This window comes from Carcharhinus amblyrhynchos, chromosome 2 (genome assembly GCF_965287045.1).
Source record: "Carcharhinus amblyrhynchos chromosome 2, sCarAmb.v2.hapA, whole genome shotgun sequence".
Lineage (NCBI taxonomy): Eukaryota > Metazoa > Chordata > Chondrichthyes > Carcharhiniformes > Carcharhinidae > Carcharhinus > Carcharhinus amblyrhynchos.
The window spans coordinates 40,068,763-40,089,604 of NC_137325.1; the positions used below are offsets into that span (position 1 = coordinate 40,068,763).

At 42.2% G+C, this 20,842-nt stretch overlaps 1 protein-coding gene across 1 annotated transcript in view; it reads left to right on the forward strand.

The window, feature by feature from the left end:
- The window catches only part of pak1ip1 (PAK1 interacting protein 1), a 46,954-nt gene that overhangs the window by 20,013 nt on the left and 6,099 nt on the right, over positions 1–20,842 (forward strand). The window contains exons 5-9 of the mRNA XM_080204788.1: positions 3,382–3,434; positions 6,868–7,013; positions 9,282–9,379; positions 17,266–17,365; positions 19,830–19,941. Of these exons, the coding sequence (XP_080060914.1) occupies positions 3,382–3,434; positions 6,868–7,013; positions 9,282–9,379; positions 17,266–17,365; positions 19,830–19,941 (509 nt within the window). The remainder of the gene's footprint in view (positions 1–3,381; positions 3,435–6,867; positions 7,014–9,281; positions 9,380–17,265; positions 17,366–19,829; positions 19,942–20,842) is intronic.

Consider the following 20,842-nt stretch of genomic DNA (forward strand, 5'->3'; position numbering starts at 1 on the left):
CCAACCCTAACATTTGGAAATGTTCCAATCAATTACTAACTTTCACAGCAAATGCAAACTAGGAAGGGTTTGGGAAAAAAGGATTTTTGTTTTAAAAATCCATTCATGAACACCGGCTTTGCTGGCTAGCCAGCATTTATAGCCCATCCCTAGTTGCCCTTGAGAAAGTGATGATGTGCTGACTCCTTGAATTGCTGTAGTCCATGTGCTATGGGTTGATCCACAATGCTGTTAGGGGAGGTAATTCCACGATTTCGACCAGTGACTGCGAAGGAAAGGCAATATTTCCAAGTGGACGGTGAGTGCCTTGAGGAGAAACTTGCTGGTGGTGATGTTCCCATGTATCTGCTGCCTTTGTCTTTCTAGATGGAAGTGATCGTGGGTATGAAAGGTGCTGCCAAAGGATTTTGGGGAATTTCTGTAGTGCATTTTGGAGATAGCAGCAACAGAGCATACTGAGCGTCGGAGAGAGTGGATGTTGTGTTAATCAAGCGGGCTGCTTTGTCCTAGATGGTGTCAAGTTTCTTGAGTGTTCCTGGAGCTGCCCTCCTCCAGGCAAGTGAATATTCCATCACACTCCTGACCTGTGCCTTGTAGATGGTGGACAGGCTTTGGGGAGTCAGGAGGTGAGTATTTCTAGGTTCTGAACCTGCTCTTGTAGTCACTGCGTTTATGCGATGAACACAGTAAGAAGTCTCACAACACCAGGTTAAAGTCCAATTGGTTTATTTGGTAGCAAAATTCACTAGCTTTCCAAAAGCTGGTGGATTTTGCTACCAAAATGTCTGTTGTTTGTCTCCTGAGGATGTCGGTGTGGTTTTTCGCTGTGGTGCATCAGAATTGTTGATCAATGAGTCGAGTGCCATATCCTGTTCTTATGAGGGCATCTTTCAGCATCTGGATACGTCTGTTGCGATCCTCCTCACCTGAGCAGATCCTGTGTATACAGAGGGCTTGTCCATAGCGGATGTCATCTTTAACATGTTTAGGGTGGAAGCTGGAGAAATCCAGTATCGTGAGATTATCCTGTGGGCTTGCGGTACAGTGAAATGCTGAGGTGACCATCCTTAATGGAGTTGTGTGTGTCAAAGAATGCAACCGATTCCAAAGAGTAGTCCGTGGTGACTCTGATGGCGGGGTGGAACTTGATGTCATCATATAGTCTTTTCAGTGATTGTTCACCATGAGACCAAGGGGAAAAAAAAATGTCATCAATGTATCTAGTGTATAGCATTGGTTGAAGGTCCTGTACGGTGAAGAGGTCTTGTTTGACCCTGTGCATGAAGATATTGGCATATTGAGGTGCGAACTTGGTCCCCATGGCTGTTCCATGTGTCTAGATGAAGAAGTGGTTGTTGATGAAGACATTGTGGTCTAGGATGAAGCAGCTGAATTGTAAAATTGCATCTGGAAACTGGCAATTGTCGGCGTTGAGTACTGAGGCAATTGCAGCAATGCCATTGTCGTGGGGGATGCTGGTGTAGAATGCCGAGACATCCATTGTGATGAAGAGTGCTCCTGGTTCAACTGCTCCACGTGTGCTGAGTTTCTGTAGGAAATCCATAGTGTCACGACAAAAGCTGAGGGTTCTTTGTACAATAGGCTTTGAGACACCCTTGACATAGCCAGAGAGGTTCTCGCACAGTCCCATCGCCCGATACGATGGGTAGCCAGGTGTGTTTACCTTGTGTATCTTCGGGAGGCAGTAGAGATCTCCAACATGGGGAGTACGTGGGATGAGAGCACGGAGGGTGCTCTGAAGGTCCAGTTCAAAGGTCTTGATCAATCTGAGTTGACGTGTGTGTTCTTTGGTTGGATCTGCGGGTAACTGTCTGTAGTGTTCCCCGTTGTTCAGTTGTTGGTACTAGCGGTGTTCCACAGAGATCAGTTTTGAGACCTTTTGTTGTTCATAGTATATGTAAATGATTTAGAGGAAAATATAGCTGGTCTGATTCGTACGTTTGCAGACGATACAAAAATTGGTGGAGTTGCGGATAGCAAAGAGGATTGTCAGAGGACATAGCAAGATATAAACTGGTTGGAGACTTGGGCAGGGAAATAACAATGGAGTTTAATCCAGAAAAGTGTGAGGTGATGCATTTTGGAAGGTTCAATGCATGTGGAAATTCTACAGTAAATGGTAGAACCCTTAGGAGTATTGAAAGACAGAGAGATCTGGGCGTATATGTCCACCAATCATTGAAAGTGGCAACGCAGATGGATAAAGTTGTCAAGAAGGCATGTGGCATGCTTACCTTCATCGATTGGGGCATTGAGTATAAGCCTCACTTTAGAATTTTGTGTGCAATTCTGGTCGCCAAACTACCAGAAGAATATAGATGCTTTGGAGAGCACGCAAAAGAGGTTTATCAGGATGTTGCCTGGTCTGGAGGGTATTGGCTGCGAGGAGAGGTTGGATAAACTCAGTTCATTCTTTCTGGAACGACGGAGGTTAAGGGGTGGTCTGAGAGAGGTTTACAAGATTGAGCAGCATGGATAGAGTGGATAGTCAGATGCTCTTTCCTAGGGTAGAAAAGTCAAGCACCGGGGGACATAGGTTTAAGGTGTGTGCGGAAAAGTTTAGAGGAGACGTGCAAAATGTTTTTAACAGAAGATGGTGAATGTCTGGCACATGCTGCCTAGGGAGGTGGTGGGAGCAGGTACAATAGTGACATTTAAGGGGCAACTAGACGAAAACATGAATAAGGAATAGAAGGATACAGATTCTAAGTGCAAACAGTTTTAGTTTAGGCGGACATCATGATCGATGCAGGCTTGGAGGGTTGAAGGGCCTGTTTCTGTTCTGTACTGTTTGATCTTTGAGTCAACACATCCCATTCAAGCCCTCCAAACCAACTCAAGTTATGTTGTCAGGAACCCATCATTAAGCTGCAGTTGATTGGATAGAAATGTGGAGATGTGATGTGAGCTGGCTGGGAAGTAATTTCATGTTATGATGATACAGCAGGTTTTTAAAAACGGTGAATTCTGTTTTAGACTGTGAACTCACATGAGGGTTCCTTAAGTTACTGTGCTCTGTAATTTCATTGACAAGACTTTGAGTATTTTCCCCCCCGCCCCTGCCACTGGATTAACATTGCCAATTTGTGGCTGTTTTGAAATGCAGTGTTTTTCATCTGGATGTTTTGGCTGGTGTTCCAGCAGCCAAGATGGGATGTGACACTATCTGGTCAGTCATACAACATTGCAGTACAAGTTCTGTATATTTCTGGACAAGATAATGGTACTATATCCTTGTGCCAAAATGAACATGAAAGTTAAAGCTTCACTCACATTTTGCATTTAGTTGTTTGGCATGAAATTAAGGAGTTTGAGGAATGCAAATGTAAATTAACCAAATTATTTTTGTTACTTCTGCAGAACATGGAATCTGATTGAAGGAAAACCTGCTTTCATCAAAAATATAAAGAAGAGTAAGTTTAGTCTGCAATTTATTTAAAATATGAACAAACTTGGAATGTGATGGAATGCATGTTTCTAGTTTTTGTTCATTGTTGTACAATTCCAGCTCTGATGCAAGCGTAGAATATTTAAACTTCACCCCAACAAGTGATTTTTTTTTTATATTTTCCTGTCTGCAAGCATTACATCCTGTTGTCACAACTTTTGGCTGCACTTTTATTTCAATATTGTGTAAATGGTGTTGTGAACTGTTTCCATTTAATTTTGTTAGCTATCATAACATAGTTATGGGCTTCTGTTGCTAGATGATTTTTGTGGTGTCAGCTTTTGGAGTCTGTTCCTGAACTCGGTAAAATAACTTTTAATTGATTTACTGGAGCTGGTACATAAGAGCTTATGGGTGGACTTTTGTTAATAGTTTATACTGAAGGAGCACCATTGTCCAATATGAAACGCTTACATTTTGCATCACTATAATTAACGCCGAGTAGTGGACCTTGTTTGTTGCCTCCGCGTTCCGTGTGTTAGTCATGCTCAAATCAATTCCAGCCCCTTGGTTTGCCTGGTTCCATTACAGTTCGCCTACTGCCGCAATAGGTCCACTGGTCCTATCTCCCTGGTCCTGCACTCAACCCTGGAACACCTAGATAACAATGACACCTTTGTCAGAGTCCTATTTATTGATTACAGCTCAACCTTCAACACCATTATTCCCACGAAACCCAGCTCCAAATTCCATGGCCTGCAGCTCTGCTCCTCCCTCTGCAACTGGATCCTGAACTTCCTAACCCACAGACTGCAGTCAGTAAGGTAGACAGCAACAACTCCTTCATGACCACCCTCAACACAGGTTACAAATGAGGCTGTGATCTCAGCCCCCTACTACACTCCTTATACACCAATGATTCTGTGGCCAAATTCCCCTCCAAATTGATTTTCGAATTTGTGGATGATACCACTGTAGTGGGTCGGATCGTAAACAATGACGAGCCAGAGAACAGGAATGAGAGAGAATCTGGTGAACTGCTGCGACAATGACAATCTCGCCCTCAATGTCAACAAAACAAAGGGGATATTCATTGACTTCAGGAAGTGTAGTGGGGAACATGCGCCTGCCTACATCAATAGGGATGAAGTAGAAATAATTGAGAGCTTCAAGTTTTTGGGTGTCCAGATCACCACCAGTCTGTCCTGGTTTCCCCCCATGCCAACACTATACTTAAGAAAGCTCATCAATGCCTCTTGGCTATGACTCTTAACAACCTTTACAGATGCACCACAGAAGCGTTCTTTCTCACTGTATCACAGCTTGGTATGGCTCCTGCTGTGTCCAAGACAGCAATAAACTACAAAGGGTCGTGAATGTAGCCCACTCCATCATGCACACCAGCCTCCCATCCATTGATTTGGTCGACACTTCCCACTGCCTTGGAAAAGCAACCAGCATAATTAAGTACCCAAGCATCCCAGATGTATTCTCTCCCACCTTCTTCCATCAGGGAAAAAGATACAAAGGCCTGAGGTCACTTCCAATTGACTCAAACACCTTCTTCCCTGCTGCCATCAGACTTTTGAACGGACCTACCTTGCACTAAGTTGATCTTCCTGTACACCCTAGCTAGGACTGTAACACTACATTCTGCACTCTCTCATTTCCTTCTCTATGAACAGTATGCTTTATCTGTAAAACTCACAAGAAACAATCCTTTTCACTAATACTAATACGTGTGCCAATAATAAATCAAATCAAAAAAAGGGAATTCTCATTGATATTTATATTGAAGACCACTGTACAAGTAGTACCAATCGGCCCCAGTGGAGTTAATGGAGTTTGTGTAGTGGCACTTGAAGCAGCATTAGGTAAGCCAATTTTTTCACTATGATCTCTTTCATAGAACATTACAGCACAGTTCAGGCCCTTTAGCCTTCTGTTGCACTGACCTGTGAAACCAATCTAAAGCCCATTTAACCTACACTATTCCAATATCATCCATATGCTTATCAATGACTATTTAAATGCCCTTAATGTTGGCGAGTCCATTACTGTTGCAGTCAGGGCATTCCACACCCTTACTACTGAGTAAAGAGCCTACCTCTGACATCTGTCCTATATCTATCACCCCTCAATATAAAGATATGTCCCCTCATGCTAGCCATTTCCATCTGAGGAAAAAGGTTCTCACTGTCCACCCTATCTGATCCTCTGATCATCTTGTATGCCTATATTAAGCCACCTCTTAACCTTCTCTCTAACAAAAAGTCTCAAGTCTCTCAGCCTTTCCTCAAGATCTTCCCACAATGCCAGGCAACATCCTGGTAAATCTCCTCTGCACCCCTGCACCCTTTCCAATACTTTCATATCCTTCCTATAATGCGGCGACCAGAACTGTACACAATACCCCAAGCACGGCCGCACCAGAGTTTTGTACAACTGCAACGTGACCTCATGGCTCCGAAACTCAATCCCTCTACCAGTAAAAGCTAACACACCATATGCCTTCTTAACAACCCTATCAACCTGGGAGCCAACTTTCAGAGATCTATGCATATGGACACCAAGATCTTTCTGCTTATCCACACTACCAAGTATCTTACCATTAGCCCAGTACTCTGTATTCCTGTTTCAGTAAGACTGCTAATATTGCTAAATTCCAATTTACAGATAGATAGATCCAGCATTATCTTTGCCCATTTGACACATTTTCTGTTCCAGTTTTATCACCTTTCATCCCTCTTTGGCTTTCTTGAAGATAAAGTACAGTTTAAAGGATAACTGCAATCCTTCAATATCTTGAAATGGTCATTCTTGCTGTTCCCAATTCTCTAAAGCCCAGGTTAATTGTAATGCCCTGACTCTTCCACACCTGTCATTAGCATGTTCACAGACCACAAATAAAATGTTTGACTTTTTGTATCTTGCCTTTGCTAAATAATAGAAGAATGGAGAGGAGGAATGAGAGACGCTTAGACAAGCAAAGAAAGGGACAGACATGCATACACTCACTACTTGGGCAGGACAAACAAAGTAAGGGAATACATGATGAATGCAGAACCTTGGTGTGCATATACACCAGTCCCTTAAGCTAGCAGAACAGGTAGATAAAGTGGTCAAGAAGGCATATGATATACTTTTATTAGCCAAGGCTTAAAAACCGGGTGGTTATACTGGGCTACATAAAATGTTGCTTAGGCAACAGCTAAGAGTATAGTGTGCAGTTCTGTAATCCACATTATAGAAGGGATGTGATAGCACTTGAAAGGATGCAGAGGCGTTTTACCAGAGTGTTGCCCAGATTGGAGTTTTAGTTATGAAGAGAGATTGGATGGACTAGAGCTCTGATGAAGAGTCTCCAGTTTCTGAGATAAAAACAAAATACTATGTATTTTTAAAAGCGTTTATTTTTGTTACATATTTATGAGTTTCATTTTACTTTGGTACCTTAGATGCCCAAATTGTCCAGTGGTCCCCGAGCGGAAACAGTTATATTGTGGTTTCAAATAACCACTTGGACATTTACACCCTGAAGACCGCCTCCATCAATGGTACCATTATGTGCAAGAAAAGGATCTCATCATTGAAATTTGTAACAGTATGTTCACATTGGTGTTTAAGCTTCCATAACTTGAGTATGATATTTGAAGCTTCTATGTCAGAACCAGACTAATTTTATAAAGTTAATTTACCTATTTTACTCTTTTTTAATCTAATTTTTTAAAAAACGAATGACTAAAATTTTCTTTAATTTGAAATCCATTTATTGACAAGGGTGGGAAAATGATACTTTTCAATTGATCTGCCTACTCCAGTTTTTGTTAGTTTTTTGTTCCTTTTAATTTCTTTGACATTTGCTGTTTTGTTCCTTTTTAGTTTCTTTTCCTTTTTATATCTTTTTTTCTTCTTGTGGTTTCTTTCTTTGGCTCTTACACATCCATTCCATACAAAATGGGAAAGCAAGCAATATCTGATACCCATGCAGAGTGCTCAAGTGTCACTGCCCACCCTGGCATCTGAATGATCAAGAATAAACAGCACTTTTTAAGAAAACAATAATTTGTCACAGACTCAGGATTGAAATTGTTCAGTGATGAGCAGTCACTTTTTTTATTAGGAGTCACAAGTAGAATCATGGAAATGCATGAATTTAAAACAGAGTCTGAGAGTACAAATCTGTCCAATAATTAGTAATATTTCTTTTTCACTCTTTTGCCATCTTGGATGTTGAGAATTTGACTTTAATTGATCAGTGACTTCTCAAGAATGGTCAAAAAACAGTCAATATTTATCATTAGTGCAAAATAAACATAAATAATATTAGTACTGGAGAGTTTTGTGGCAAAATAAATTTACCAGGATAAATTAAAATTTTCAGTCAAATGTAATGGGTTGTAAATGTAAATTAGTTCTCGGGCAAGGATCATTGATGCGAAGATGGTACAGAAACACCCCCATACAACAACTAAATGCTTCCCAGACCATTGATGTCTGGGAGACAGTTGTGTACAATGAGGGTGAGTTGGTACTTGCCAGAAACTACATTTCGAATGTTAAGTGGGTCACACCATGATTTTATTCAAGACGGAGCCATTGCCCTATATGGTGGAAACTGTAAACGAGTTAGTTTGGCGGTTGTGTGCGGACCAACCATTAGTGGCCCCATATCAAGGGGTGGGGAGCACATGTACAATTTCGGAGGTGTTCTGGACAGTGCCAGCAGAGGTACTGGGGAGGGAGGCATGGAATTTATTGTTTCTCCTACAGAAAAAACTGGGAGGTTGGCATAGATGGCCAACGATGTGCACAAAGCAGGGCCATCAATGGTGGCTTCGGCAAGACAATAATCACCAAAGACAAACCTCAGGCTATTTTCAGTAAGCAGCCCCCCAACATCATGTCCACGTACCATGACGTGTGGGTGGAGAACTAAAGAACAGATTGTACCGCATTGTGAATATACTGTGGGTTCTTTACCAATATTTTGAAGTTAAATAAAAAGGAAAGTGTAATTGTATGTAAATAGTTTTTAAAATGCTGTTGCTATTATAGGGGATTGTTGTTTAGAGGCGAGGAATGTTATGTATGTTGGGACATAACCCTCCTAAGGAAACAGGTCAGGTGACTCAGGCTGTTGTTGTTTGGACTGCAATAAATACCTGTGTCCTTTGACACTGTCTGTTGAGTGAGTTCCTGAGGATACTTCTCATTGATAAAGAAGTTAACAGGCATTGTGCGTAATGGTGTTATTTCACAGGTCTTTCATTGACTTAGATGAGGGGACTGAGGGTGTTGTGTTCAATGACTCATTGAAAAATACCAAATTCCAAAGACATCAACACGATAGACCTTGAAAGGTTACTTACCCTGGCTGGGCATCGTTTAGTGCATGGGCGCAGTCTCAGGATAAGGGAACAATCATTTAGAACTGAAGTAAGGTCTTTGGAAGCAGATCTTTGGAATTCTGAACCTGAGGATTATGGATTATTTGTCTTTTTTAGGGGAATAGTGGGGTTGATGCTGAAAACCAGCCACAGTCATTTAGAATGATGGAGCAAGCTTGGTCATATGGTCAACTTCACCTATTTTTCATGTTCTTATTGTTCTGATTGGTTGGAGTGTTGTTGCTGTCCCAGTTCTCAGGTATCTTGTAGAGGGCACTAGGCTGGGGAAGACAATGAATAGAGAAAGTTTCCACTCAAAAGCTTGCAAAGTGTTTGAGCAGCTGTCAGAAGTGAGAACTAGCCAATATGATGCCATTGGATTTTGTTTCATTATAACATCATGGTTGATGGGTATTATTTTTAGAGTCTTGTAATAAAATTCATTCAATGTTAATAAAATTAAACGTTTTGTTTGTCATTAGGAGTCAATCATTGCTGTTGCTGGGGATGAAGAACATGTCAGTCTGTATGATATAAACTCAAAAAAGTATCTTTCTGAGTTCAAGGCTCATGACGTCAGGTACAGCATGAATTCTTTTGGACTTGAAATTTATTGGTCTTATTTATTTTGTTTGAATTGAGCATATCCTTTCGAACTATAATCTAGTTTTCTGTACGGTCATCCTGACTCAACTCCTTGCTCAACTTCCTCAAACGTGGCCACCTGCACAAATTCTATCTCAAAGGAGGTTTTTGTTACCAACAAAGTCTTTCTGATCAATTTCTCAGTCTTCTAATTCCCACCTCTTAACATTATCTTATGTGCTGCCTGTTAAACACCATTTTAAATGGTGAATGCGTGATTAAGGAGCTGATGCAGGAGACAGGATTTCAGGCTCTTGGATCATTTGGATTGCTTTTGGGTCAAGGGTGACATCACAAGAGGGATGGGTTGCATCTAAACTGGAGAAGAAGCAATATCCTTGCTGGGAGGTTCACTCGTGCTAGTGACAGGACAGCAAGTGGAGAGTTTAAAGGGAAGGTAGATTTTAGGGCCAGCAAGCCTGAAAGGAAGGATAGGCAGAGACAGCTTAATAAGCAGGATGGGACTTATTGGCTGAAGTGTTTATTTTAGTGCAATGGAGTATTATGGGTAAGGCAGATGACCTTAGAGCCTGAATCAGTAGATGGGACTATGATGTCGTGGCCATTATGGAGACTTGATTTGAGCAGCCAGTCTTGTCCCCCTCTCAATGTTCCAGGGTTTCAATGTTTTAGGCGAGATAGACAGGGAGGTAAAAGAAGTGAAGGAGTTACATTACTAATCAGGGCGAATGTCACACCTGTGCTCAGAAAGGACAGACTGGAGGGCTCATTCACCTGAGGCAATATAAGTAGAACTCAAAAATAAGAAGGATGCAATCACTTTGGTGGGTTTATACTATTTGTCCCCTTCAGCCTTCAGGACATTGAGGAACACATACGTAGGCAGATTATGGAAAGATGCAATAACAACAGGTTATCATAGTGGGTAACTTCAATTTCCTCCATATTGACTGGGACTTAAAGCAAGAGGCATCGACGAGGCCGTATTTGTTAAGTGCAACCAAGAGGGTTTCTTGAAACAGTATATGGATAGTCCCAACTGAAGAAGAGGCCATACTGGACCCTGTATAGACAAATGTGCCTGGCCAGGTGGCTAACATTTCAGTGGGAGAGCATTTTGAAAACAATGATCACAACTCCTTAAGTCTTAAGATAGCTATGAATAAGGATAAGTCAGGATCTTGTGGGAAGGTACTAAATTGGGGAGGACAAATTACAACAGAATTAGGCAGGAGTCAGGGAGAGTTAATTAGGAGCAGTTTTCTATAGGGAAGTCCACATTTGACATGTGGGAATTGTTTAAAGACCAACTGATTGGAGTTTAGGACCAGCATGTTCCAGTAAGGATGAAGAACAAAGCTGGTGAGATAAGGGACCCTTGGATAACGAGAGAGATTGCAAACTTAGTTAAAAAGAAGCATATGTAAGGTTTAGGAAGCTAAACTCAGACAGGGCCCATGAGGAATATAAAGAAAGCAGGAGAGAGCTCAAGCAGGGAATTAGGAGAGCAAGGAGGGGCCATGAAATGACTTCGGCAAGTAGAATATAGAGCACCCCAAGGCATTTCATACATACATTTAAAAACAAGAGGATAACTAGGGTGAGTGTAGGATAACTCAAGGATAAAGGAGGAAACTTGTGTTTGGAGGCAAAAGATGTGGGTGAGATCCCAAATGAGTAATTTGTATTGTATTCACTGAGAAGGACATGGAGGATGGTAGGATTAGTGTGGAGCATGCTAAAATGCTAGAGCATTTTGAGATCAAGAAAGAAGTGGTGTTGGGTCTCTTGAAGAGCATTAAGATAGTTAAATCCCCAGGATCCACCCCAGATTTTTGAGCAAGGGATGAGAGGAGATTGCTGAGGCCCTGACCAAGATCTTTGATTTGTTGCTTGCCACTGGCGAGAAGCTAATGTTTTTCCTCCCTTCAAGAAAGGAAAAAGGATAATCCAGGAAATTATAGGGAACTGTCACATTCTGTGGTCGGGAAGCTTTTGGAAAGGACTCCCTGATAGGATTTACGCACATTTGGAAAAGCGTGGCCTAATTGGGGAACGTCAGCATGATTTTGTGTGAAGCCAGTCATGTCTTACTAACTTGATTTTTTTTTTGTGAGGCGGTAATAGAGTAATCAATGCGGACAGAGATTCAGTGTGCTCAAGATTAGCTGCAAATATGGGCAGAGAAATGGCAGGTGGTATTTAATCTGGGCAAGTGTGAGGTGTCTCCCTTTGGGAGATCAAATATTGAGGGTGAGTATACTGTTAATGACAGGACCCTGAACAGCATTAATGTACAGAGGGATCTTGGGGTTCAAGTCCATGGCTCCCTGAAAATGGCCACACAAGTAGATAGGGTGGTAGAGAAGGCATATGGCATGCTTGCCTTTATTGATCAGGGCATTGAGAACAAGAGTCAGGTTAGACCGCACTAAATTATTGCATTCAGTTCTGGTTGCCACATTACAGGAAGGATGCGGAGTCTTTGGAGAGGGTGCAAAAGAGGTCCATCAGGATGCTGCCTGGATTAGAGGATATGCGATGTAAGGAGAGGCTGAACAAACTATAGTTGTTTTCTCTGGAGTGGCAAAGGCTGAGTGGAGACCTGATAGAAGTTTATAAAACAGAGGCAGAGAAAGGGTTGACAGAATCTTTTTCCCAGAGTTGAAATGTCAAATACTAGGGGGCATGCACTTGAGGTGAGAGGGGATGAGCTCAAACAAGATGAGGGGCAAGTTTTTTTTAAGTGATCAGTGTCATGCTGCGATAGGGGCTTTTAGATAAGCACATGAACATGTAAGGAATAGAGGGATATGGACCAAGCGCAATCAAAAAGGAGTAGTTTTAATTTGGCATGTTTGGCACAACATCATGGAACAAAGTGCCTGTTCCAATTGTACTGTTTTATGTTCTTCAACTCTAAATGTCCCCTCCTTTTAACCCTCCCATCATCAACACTGCTGATGCTGCTAAATACTTTCTTGCGCTTCCTTTGATTCCCTTGTGTCCTTCAAGTCTTCTACTCCTAATGCACCTCTAGTGCAATCTCTCAGCTCTGCACCTTAAAATTTAAGATCTGCTGGTTGAATGTGCCTGATGCAGGACTAAACGTTCACCATTTGCTGGATCATGTTAAACAATATCACATTTTTCCCCTCCATAGCCAAATTCTTCTGCAGGAAGACAAGGCTTACTCCCTGATGTTTAAACCCTTTAACGCATCTCCCTATTTTCATAGAACACCACAGCACAAACAGGCCCTTCGGCCCACTGGTTGCGCCGATCACTTCTATACCTACTAAGCTATAGACCTATCTATAACCCCCAATCCCATTAGATCCCATATACTCATCCAGAAGTCTTTTAAAAGACCCCAGCGAGTTCACCTCCTCCACCACCGATGGCAGCCGATTCCATTCACTCACCACCCTCTGAGTGAAAAACTTACCCCTAACATCTCCTCTGTACTTGCTTCCTTGCACTTTAAATCTGTGTCCTCTCGTAGCGACCCTTTCAGCCCTGGGAAATAGCCTCCGAGAATCCACCCTATCTATTCCTCTCAACATCTTATAAACCTCTATCAGGTCGCCTCTCAACCTTCGTCTCTCCAGGGAGAAAAGTCCCAGCTCCCTCAACCTAACTTCATAAGGCATGCCTCCCAATCCAGGCAACATCCTTGTAAATCTCCTCTGCACCCTTTCAATAGCTTCCACGTCCTTCCTATAGTGAGGCGACCAGAACTGCGCACAGTATTCCAAGTGGGGTCTGACAAGGGTCTTATAAAGTTGCAGCATTACCTCCTGACTCCTAAACTCAATCCCTCGATTAATGAAGGCCAGTACACCATACGCCTTCTTGACCACATCCTCCACCTGCGAGGCCGATTTAAGAGTCCTATGGACCTGGACCCCAAGATCCCTCTGCTCTTCAACGCAGCTAAGACTCCTACCCTTGATATTGTATTCCTTCATCCCATTGGTCCTGCCAAAATGGACCACTACACATTTATCTGCGTTGAAGTCCATCTGCCACTTCTCCGCCCAGTCTTGCATCCTATCTATGTCCCACTGCAACTTCTGACATCCCTCCAGACCATCCACAACACTACCAACCTTAGTATCATCTGCGAACTTACTAACCCATCCCTCCACTTCCTCATCCAGGTCATTTATGAAAATGACAAACAGCAAGGGTCCTAGAACAGATCCCTGGGGCACTCCACTAGTGACCAACCTCCATGCAGAAAAAGACCCATCCACAACCACTCTCTGCCTTCTGCAGGCAAGCCAGTTCTGGATCCACAAGGCCAAAGCCCCCTGGATCCCATGCCCTCTTACCTTCTCAAGAAGTCTTGCATGGGGGACCTTATCAAACGCCTTGCTGAAGTCCACGTAAACCACGTGTACCATTCTTCCTTCGTCAACGTGCTCAGTCACATTCTCAAAGAACTCAACTAGGCTCATGAGGCATGACCTGCCCTTGACAAAACCATGTTAACTATTTCTGATCATTCTAAACTTCTCCAAATGCTCATAAATCTTGTTCCTCAGAAGCCTCTCCATCAACTTACCAACCACTGAGATCAGACTCACCAGTCGGTAATTTCCCGGGCTATCCCTGTTCCCTTTCTTGAAAATAGGAACCACATCCGCAATCCTCCGGAACCTCTCCTGTCTCCATCGACGACGCGAAGATCATCGCCAGGGGCTCTGCAATTACTTCCCTCACCTCCCACAGTAACCTGGGATACATCCCATCCGGTCCCGGCGACTTGTCTATCTCGATAGAGTTTAAAAGTTCTAACACATCCTCTTCCTTAACATCCACATACTCAATCTTTTCAGACTGCCGCAAACCTCCCAAATCACTTTCCACCGTGAATACTGAGGCAAAGTACTCATTGAGCACCTCTGCCATTTCTTCCAGTTCCACACAGACTTTTCCCCCTTCACCTTTTATAGGTCCTATCCCTTCTCTTCTCATCCTTTTACTTTCACATATTTGTAGAAGGCCTTGGGATTCTCCTTAATCTTACCTGCCAAGGCCTTCTCACGACCCCTTCTGGCTCTCCTAACTTCCTTTTTAAGCTCCTTTCTACAAGCCTTATACTCCTCTAGATCCTTACCATCTCCGAACTCTCTGAACCTTTTATACACCTTTCCTTTCTTCCTGACTAGGTTCACCACAACCTTCGTGCACCACGGTTCCCGCGCCCTACCAAAACCTCCTTGTCTCATCGGAACGTTATCGTGCAGAGCTCCAGTCAAACATTCCTTGAATATCGGTTACAAGTGGTGTGCCTCAGGGATCTGTTTTGGGGCCACTGCTGTTTGTAATTTTTATAAATGATCTGGATGAGGGTATAGAAGGATGGATTAGTAAATTTGCTGATGACACCAAAGTCGGAAGAGTGGTAGATAGTGAAGAGGGGTATCATAGTTTACAGAGAGACTTGGACAAGTTGCAGAGCTGGGCCGAGAGGTGGCAGATGGAGTTTAATGCGGAAAAGTGTGAGGTAATTCACTTTGGCAGGAATAACAGATGTGTAGAGTATAGGGCTAACGGTAGGACTCTGAATAGTGTTGACGAACAGAGGGATCTAGGTGTATGTGTGCATAGATCCCTGAAAGTTGGAAATCAAGTCGATAAGGTTGTTAGGAAGGCATACGGTGTCTTGGCGTTTATTGGTAGGGGGATTGAATTTAGGAGCCGCAACGTCATGTTGCAACTGTACAAAACTCTGGTGCGGCCGCACTTGGAGTATTGTGGACAGTTCTGGTCCCCACATTATAGGAAGGATGTGGAGGCATTGGAGAGGGTGCAGAGGAGGTTTACCAGGATGTTGCCTGGTATGGAGGGAAGGTCCTATGAGGAGAGACTGAGGGATTTGAGGTTGTTTTCGTTAGAAAGAAGGCGGCTGCAAGGAGACCTTATTGAAACATACAAGATGATTAGAGGTTTAGATAGGGTGGACAGTGATAGCCTTTTTCCTCAGATGGAGAAAGCTAGCACGAGGGGACATAGCTTTAAATTAAGGGGTGGTAGTTATAGAACGGATGTCAGGGGTAGGTTCTTTACCCAGAGGGTGGTGGGGGAATGGAATGCCCTGCCTGCTGCAGTTGTAGATGCGCCTAGTTTGGGGGCGTTTAAGAGGTCCATGGATAGGTTTATGGATGGAAAGGGATTGGTTTAGGTTAGAGGGGCATTGCTTTTTTCTTAATTGGTGGGCGCAACATCGTGGGCTGAAGGGCCTGTTCTGTGCTGTTATGTTCTATCCGCCACCTTCCTTCTGTACTTTTCCCCAAGAATGCCTCCTTCCAGTTTATTCATCCAATTATCTGCCTGATGTCTTCATATTTCCCCTTACTCCAGACAAACACCTTCCTAGCCTGCCTGATCCTATCTCTTTCCAATGCTATCGTGAAGGAGATAGAATTATGATCTCCATCCCCAAGATGCTCTCCAACCGAGAGATCCGACACCTGTCCTGGTTCATTAGCCAGCACCAGGTCAAGTACAGCCTCTCCTCTCGTAGGCTTATTCACGTACTGTCAGGAACCCCTCCTGAACACACCTAACAAACTCTGCCCCATCCAAACCCCTTACCCTTGGGATATTCCAGTCGATGTTTGGGAAATTAAAGTCTCCCATCACAACAACTCTGTTATTACTACATCTTTCTAGGATCTGTTTCCCTATCTGCACCTCAACTTCCCTGTCACTATTGGGCGGCTTATAGAAAACACCCAGCAAAGTTATCGACCCTTTGCTGTTCCTAACTTCCACCCACAATGACTCTGTAGGCAGTCCCTCCACGGCATCCTCCCTCTCTGCAGCCATGACACTGTCCCTGATCAACAGTGCCACTCCACCACCACTTTTGCCCCCAACCCTGTCCTTCCTGAAACATCTGAATCCTGGCACCTGAAGTACCCAGTCCTGTCCCTGACACATCCAAGTCTCTGTAATGGCCACCACATCACATTCCTCTAACTTATGAAAGGAAGACACTTGAATTTTAAAAGATTGCATATGTAATCAGTGTATCACTATTGGATGCTGCATGAAGATGCCTGACTTGCATGCTGCAAATATGCAGGTAGTGAACTTGAACTTTTTATTTCATTGTCCATCTAATAATTTATTATATTGGTCACCGACATTGGTCCAAATTTGGGTTTGATGCATGGTTATTCTACAACATTAACTTTAGATCTTGCTGGAAACATTTTCTGATGGGGGAAAAAATTGCATTTATGTAGTGTGTTTCACATCTTCAGCAGATCCCAAAGGCTTCAGAGCCAAAGAACTTTTTTGTAATGTAGTCTGTATTGCTTTTTAGGCAAACGTAACAGCCAATTGTGTATAGAACGTGGTCAAAGCACAACTGTGTTTTTTTGGTAGCTTGTTGAATAGCCAGAATACTAAGATAACGCTCTGCTTTTCTTCAAATATTACCAAGGATCTCTTGCCTCTACCTGAACAGAGGTCTTCAGGTTAATGAAATACAATGTGGCACTCTCTCCATCCTACATTTACATTAACGTATATTATGTAATAGTGTTTGGGAATTAAATTAGAACTCTCAACCTTCAGATTCCAGTCGAAGATTGACATCTATGATCTTGTTTAAAAGCTTATCCTTAGTAGGAATACTGTGTTGAAGGGAAGATTCCATCCAGTCTCCTGGGTTATAGTATGACTTTGACAGGTGGGTAGGAATCAGCTTTGCAACGAAAGAGTTTATTTGTAATATTCTATCAAATCTTAGCAGTGGAAATATCTCCTCTTTCCACTGAATATCAATTCAGTTACTATCAGAAATGAGTCTTCCAAATTACTAACATATTTTTTTTCCAGAGTGAAAACAATGCACTTCTTCCAAGTGGCACAAAGTAATGTACTTGCCACAGCATCCAGTGATGGTTACATTAAACTATGGCAGATAGATATTAAAAAGGTAGGCAATCATGAATGTGTAATATGTACCCTTGGAAAAGGTGGAGGTGTACAGAGTGAGAAACGTGGTCCAAAAATAGCAACAAATTATTTAATTTAAACTGTCTGAGTTTAATCTTCTGATTTTGGGTAGTTCTAATGGTTTTAAGACAGTTGAGAAAGGTCTTTCATAGAATCATACAGTGCAGATGAGGCCCTTTGTCCATCGAGTCTGCACTGACACATGAGAAACACCTGACGTCTCACTTAATCCCATTTAACAACGCTTGGCCCATAGCCTTGAATGTTATGAAGTGCCAAGCGCTAATCCAGGTATGTTTTAAAGGAGGTGAGGCAATTCCTCCTGGAATACCCTCCCAAATAGCACATTCCAGACTGTCACCACCCTCTGGGTGAAAAGATATCTCCTCACATTCCCCCTAAACCTCCTTCCCAACACGTTAAACCTGTCCCCTCATGCCTGACCCTTCAACTAAGTAGAACTGCTGCTCCTTATCCACTTTGCCCATGCCCCTCATAATCTTGTACATCTCGATCAGGTCATCCCTTCTCTGCTTCAATGAAAATAACCAAAGCCCATCCAACCTCTATTCATAACGAAAACATTCCATCCCAGGCAGCATCCTGGTGAATCTCCTCAGCACCCCCTGCTGTGCAATCACATCCTTCTGATAATGTGGTGACCAGTATTCTAGCTGTGGCCTCACCAAAGTTCAATACAACTCCAATGTGACTTCCTCGTCTTTGTAATCTATGCCTCAATCAATAAAGACAAATGTCCCAAATACCTTTTTCACCACCCTCCTAACACACCCTTTTGCCAGGCCTATGATTAATCTTGCTTTTGCATATCCAAAAACAGATAAGAAACTGCCTTTCTATGCTCCATTGTGTTAAAAGAAATTGGTCTGTCTACCACTTTGTTTCCCATAATGCTGCATTCAGAACGAAGTTGGCCGAGGCGCACTATACATATATATTGAAAATCCATTTAAGCTTATCACATTTGGTTAATTTGTGGTTATGCAGTTTATAAAAGCTTTGCATATTTTGTTCCAGGCGCATTGTGCATTCTCACTTGTATATAAGACACTTTATATTGTGTTAACCTAGTCTATTTATTATGATAAAACTAAATGAAGAGCCTCGTACTAAGAGTTCTATACTATCCTTCTTCGTAGTTTCTATGGTTTCTAGGCTTACCCTTACAACCTTTTTTGAACAAAGATATAATATCTGCAATTCTCCAGCCCTCTGGCAATTGCTGTAAGTCTAGAAGACTGAAAGATTGTGGTCCCTCAGTTACTATTTTCACTTCCTTTAATAAATTTCAGCGCATCTCATCTGGTCTGTTTGGCCACAGATGACTAGAGAAAAACTTTTTTATGCAGGAAGTGGTTGGAATCCACAATGTGCTGCTTTAGAGTGGACCCAACTGGGCACGTTAAACTTCCTTGAAATCCAGCCATTCCTTTCTCATATGACTTTCAGTCTCAGACCTGGCAGGAGCAGTGCAGCATTTTCCCTCGTCATGTTGAGGAGATAAGGAAGACATATTCCTGTTTTCACAGCACCAGATTCCATAAAGCAGCTGTGTTTAAGTGTCCAGTCACTTCGAACAATCAGGGTAAAAGTAAGCTTGCAGGTAAATAGATAGTGTTTGGGGTGGTCAGGTGGTAGTCTCCCTTGAGAAGTTGGGGCTGGGTTGAACAGTAAGGAGGTTACACAATTTGTGGAACTCATGATTGGTGATTACCGAAACCCCCATTTGTTCCCTAACTATGGAATCTCTGAAAACAACCACATTTATTCACTTACTGTTCCCTCCTGCTGAGTCCTTTGCCCATTTGTGCTGTGATCTTGAAGGGCTTGTCACTTCTAGCAATCTCCAATATTGAGTAATGATTTGAGCGTGATTCACACTCCGACTCTTGCAATTCCTGACCCTGCTCTTCAAAATGAACAAATTGAACTCTTAGCTGAAATGTATCCAGGAAACTGAGCCCCCCTAAAGTAGACTGCAGAAATTAAAGGGAAAATAAGCAAAATCTGGGATAACAACAAAAATTACTGGCCGAAAAATTGAGTATCAGAAAAAAGGTAAATTTTTTAAATGTGAATTTTAAGAGTTGCTCATTAGAGGTTTGAGGAAACTGAGGAAAGTGATAAAAGCAAAATATTGCAGATGCTGGAATCTGAAACAACCTGCTGAGATTTTCCAGCATTTTTCTGTTGAGTCTCTCTCTTCTCAGCTCGGACAAAGAGTCATCTGGACTCAACATTGGCTCTACTTTCTCCACAGATTCTGTCAGACCTGCTGAGATTTTCCAGCATTCTTCTGTTTTTGCTTAAACAAGTAATGTTTACATCTGCAACTGTATACATTAATTACTACTTTAATGATCTCTCCTACATCTGCAAACAATGCTTGTAATTGAAACCCACATTTGATGTGTACATTTCAGGTTCAAAGTCATCCTTTACTGCTGAGTGAAATAAATACTTCTGCCCGGCTGACCTGTCTGGCTGTGTGGCTGTCAAATCCTGAAAGTATTTTAGAAGAGATTGAAGAACAAGGTACACACTGTAAAAGAATGATGAAATTTGTATTACTTAAATATTACATAAGAACATAAGAAATAGGAGCAGGAGTAGGCCATCCAGCCCTTCGAGCCTGCCCCGCCATTCAGTAAGATCATGGCTGATCTGTCGTGTCTTACAGTATTTAAAGTATGTAATCTTTGTTTGGGGTAGTCAACACCGTGCACCCATGGTCATAGATTGTTTACAAACTATCAGTGTTGTAGATAAAATAATACCTCTGAGATTGTTAGTGAGTCAAAATACAGTGGCTTTTATTTCAAAGCTCTGGCTTTTATTCCAGAGCTTTGGGAGAACTGGTTCATGACAATAGACTGTCAGTCTCCTCATGGAACACAAATACAAGCGGGTATTTATACACCATGAGTCTTAGTAACAAACGTGACACAAACATCCAATTCTGGTGAAAATCTTTGATCTTCCTTCAATTACAACATCTGCAACTGCTTCAGCTTCTCTGTCTTTGAAGTTATTTGTGTGATTAACATAAACAGGCAATGTCTGCAAAATAACATTCACACCTGACCATCTGTCTTTACATTCACATCTGACCATTTGTCTTTGAGAGTTAAAGAATGAAAGACATGAACAAGTAATTTACATTAATGCCAGGATCAATATAAGCCTAGGAAGATCAGTCATGATGAAGGGTTATGTTTGTGATATATTCTACGTACAAAATTCACTAACCCTTTCCCTCCTTCAATCAGTAATGTGCCTTCTAGTCTTTGAAATATGGAGGCATTTGTATTAGCAAGCTGCCATTTAACGTGCCTAAAATCAGTGCACAGGCAGGAACAATAAAGGGTTGATGTGTGCAAGTATGTTGTTTGTTGACCTTCAAATGTTTCATTAGCAAGTAGAAAAAGCAATGTTT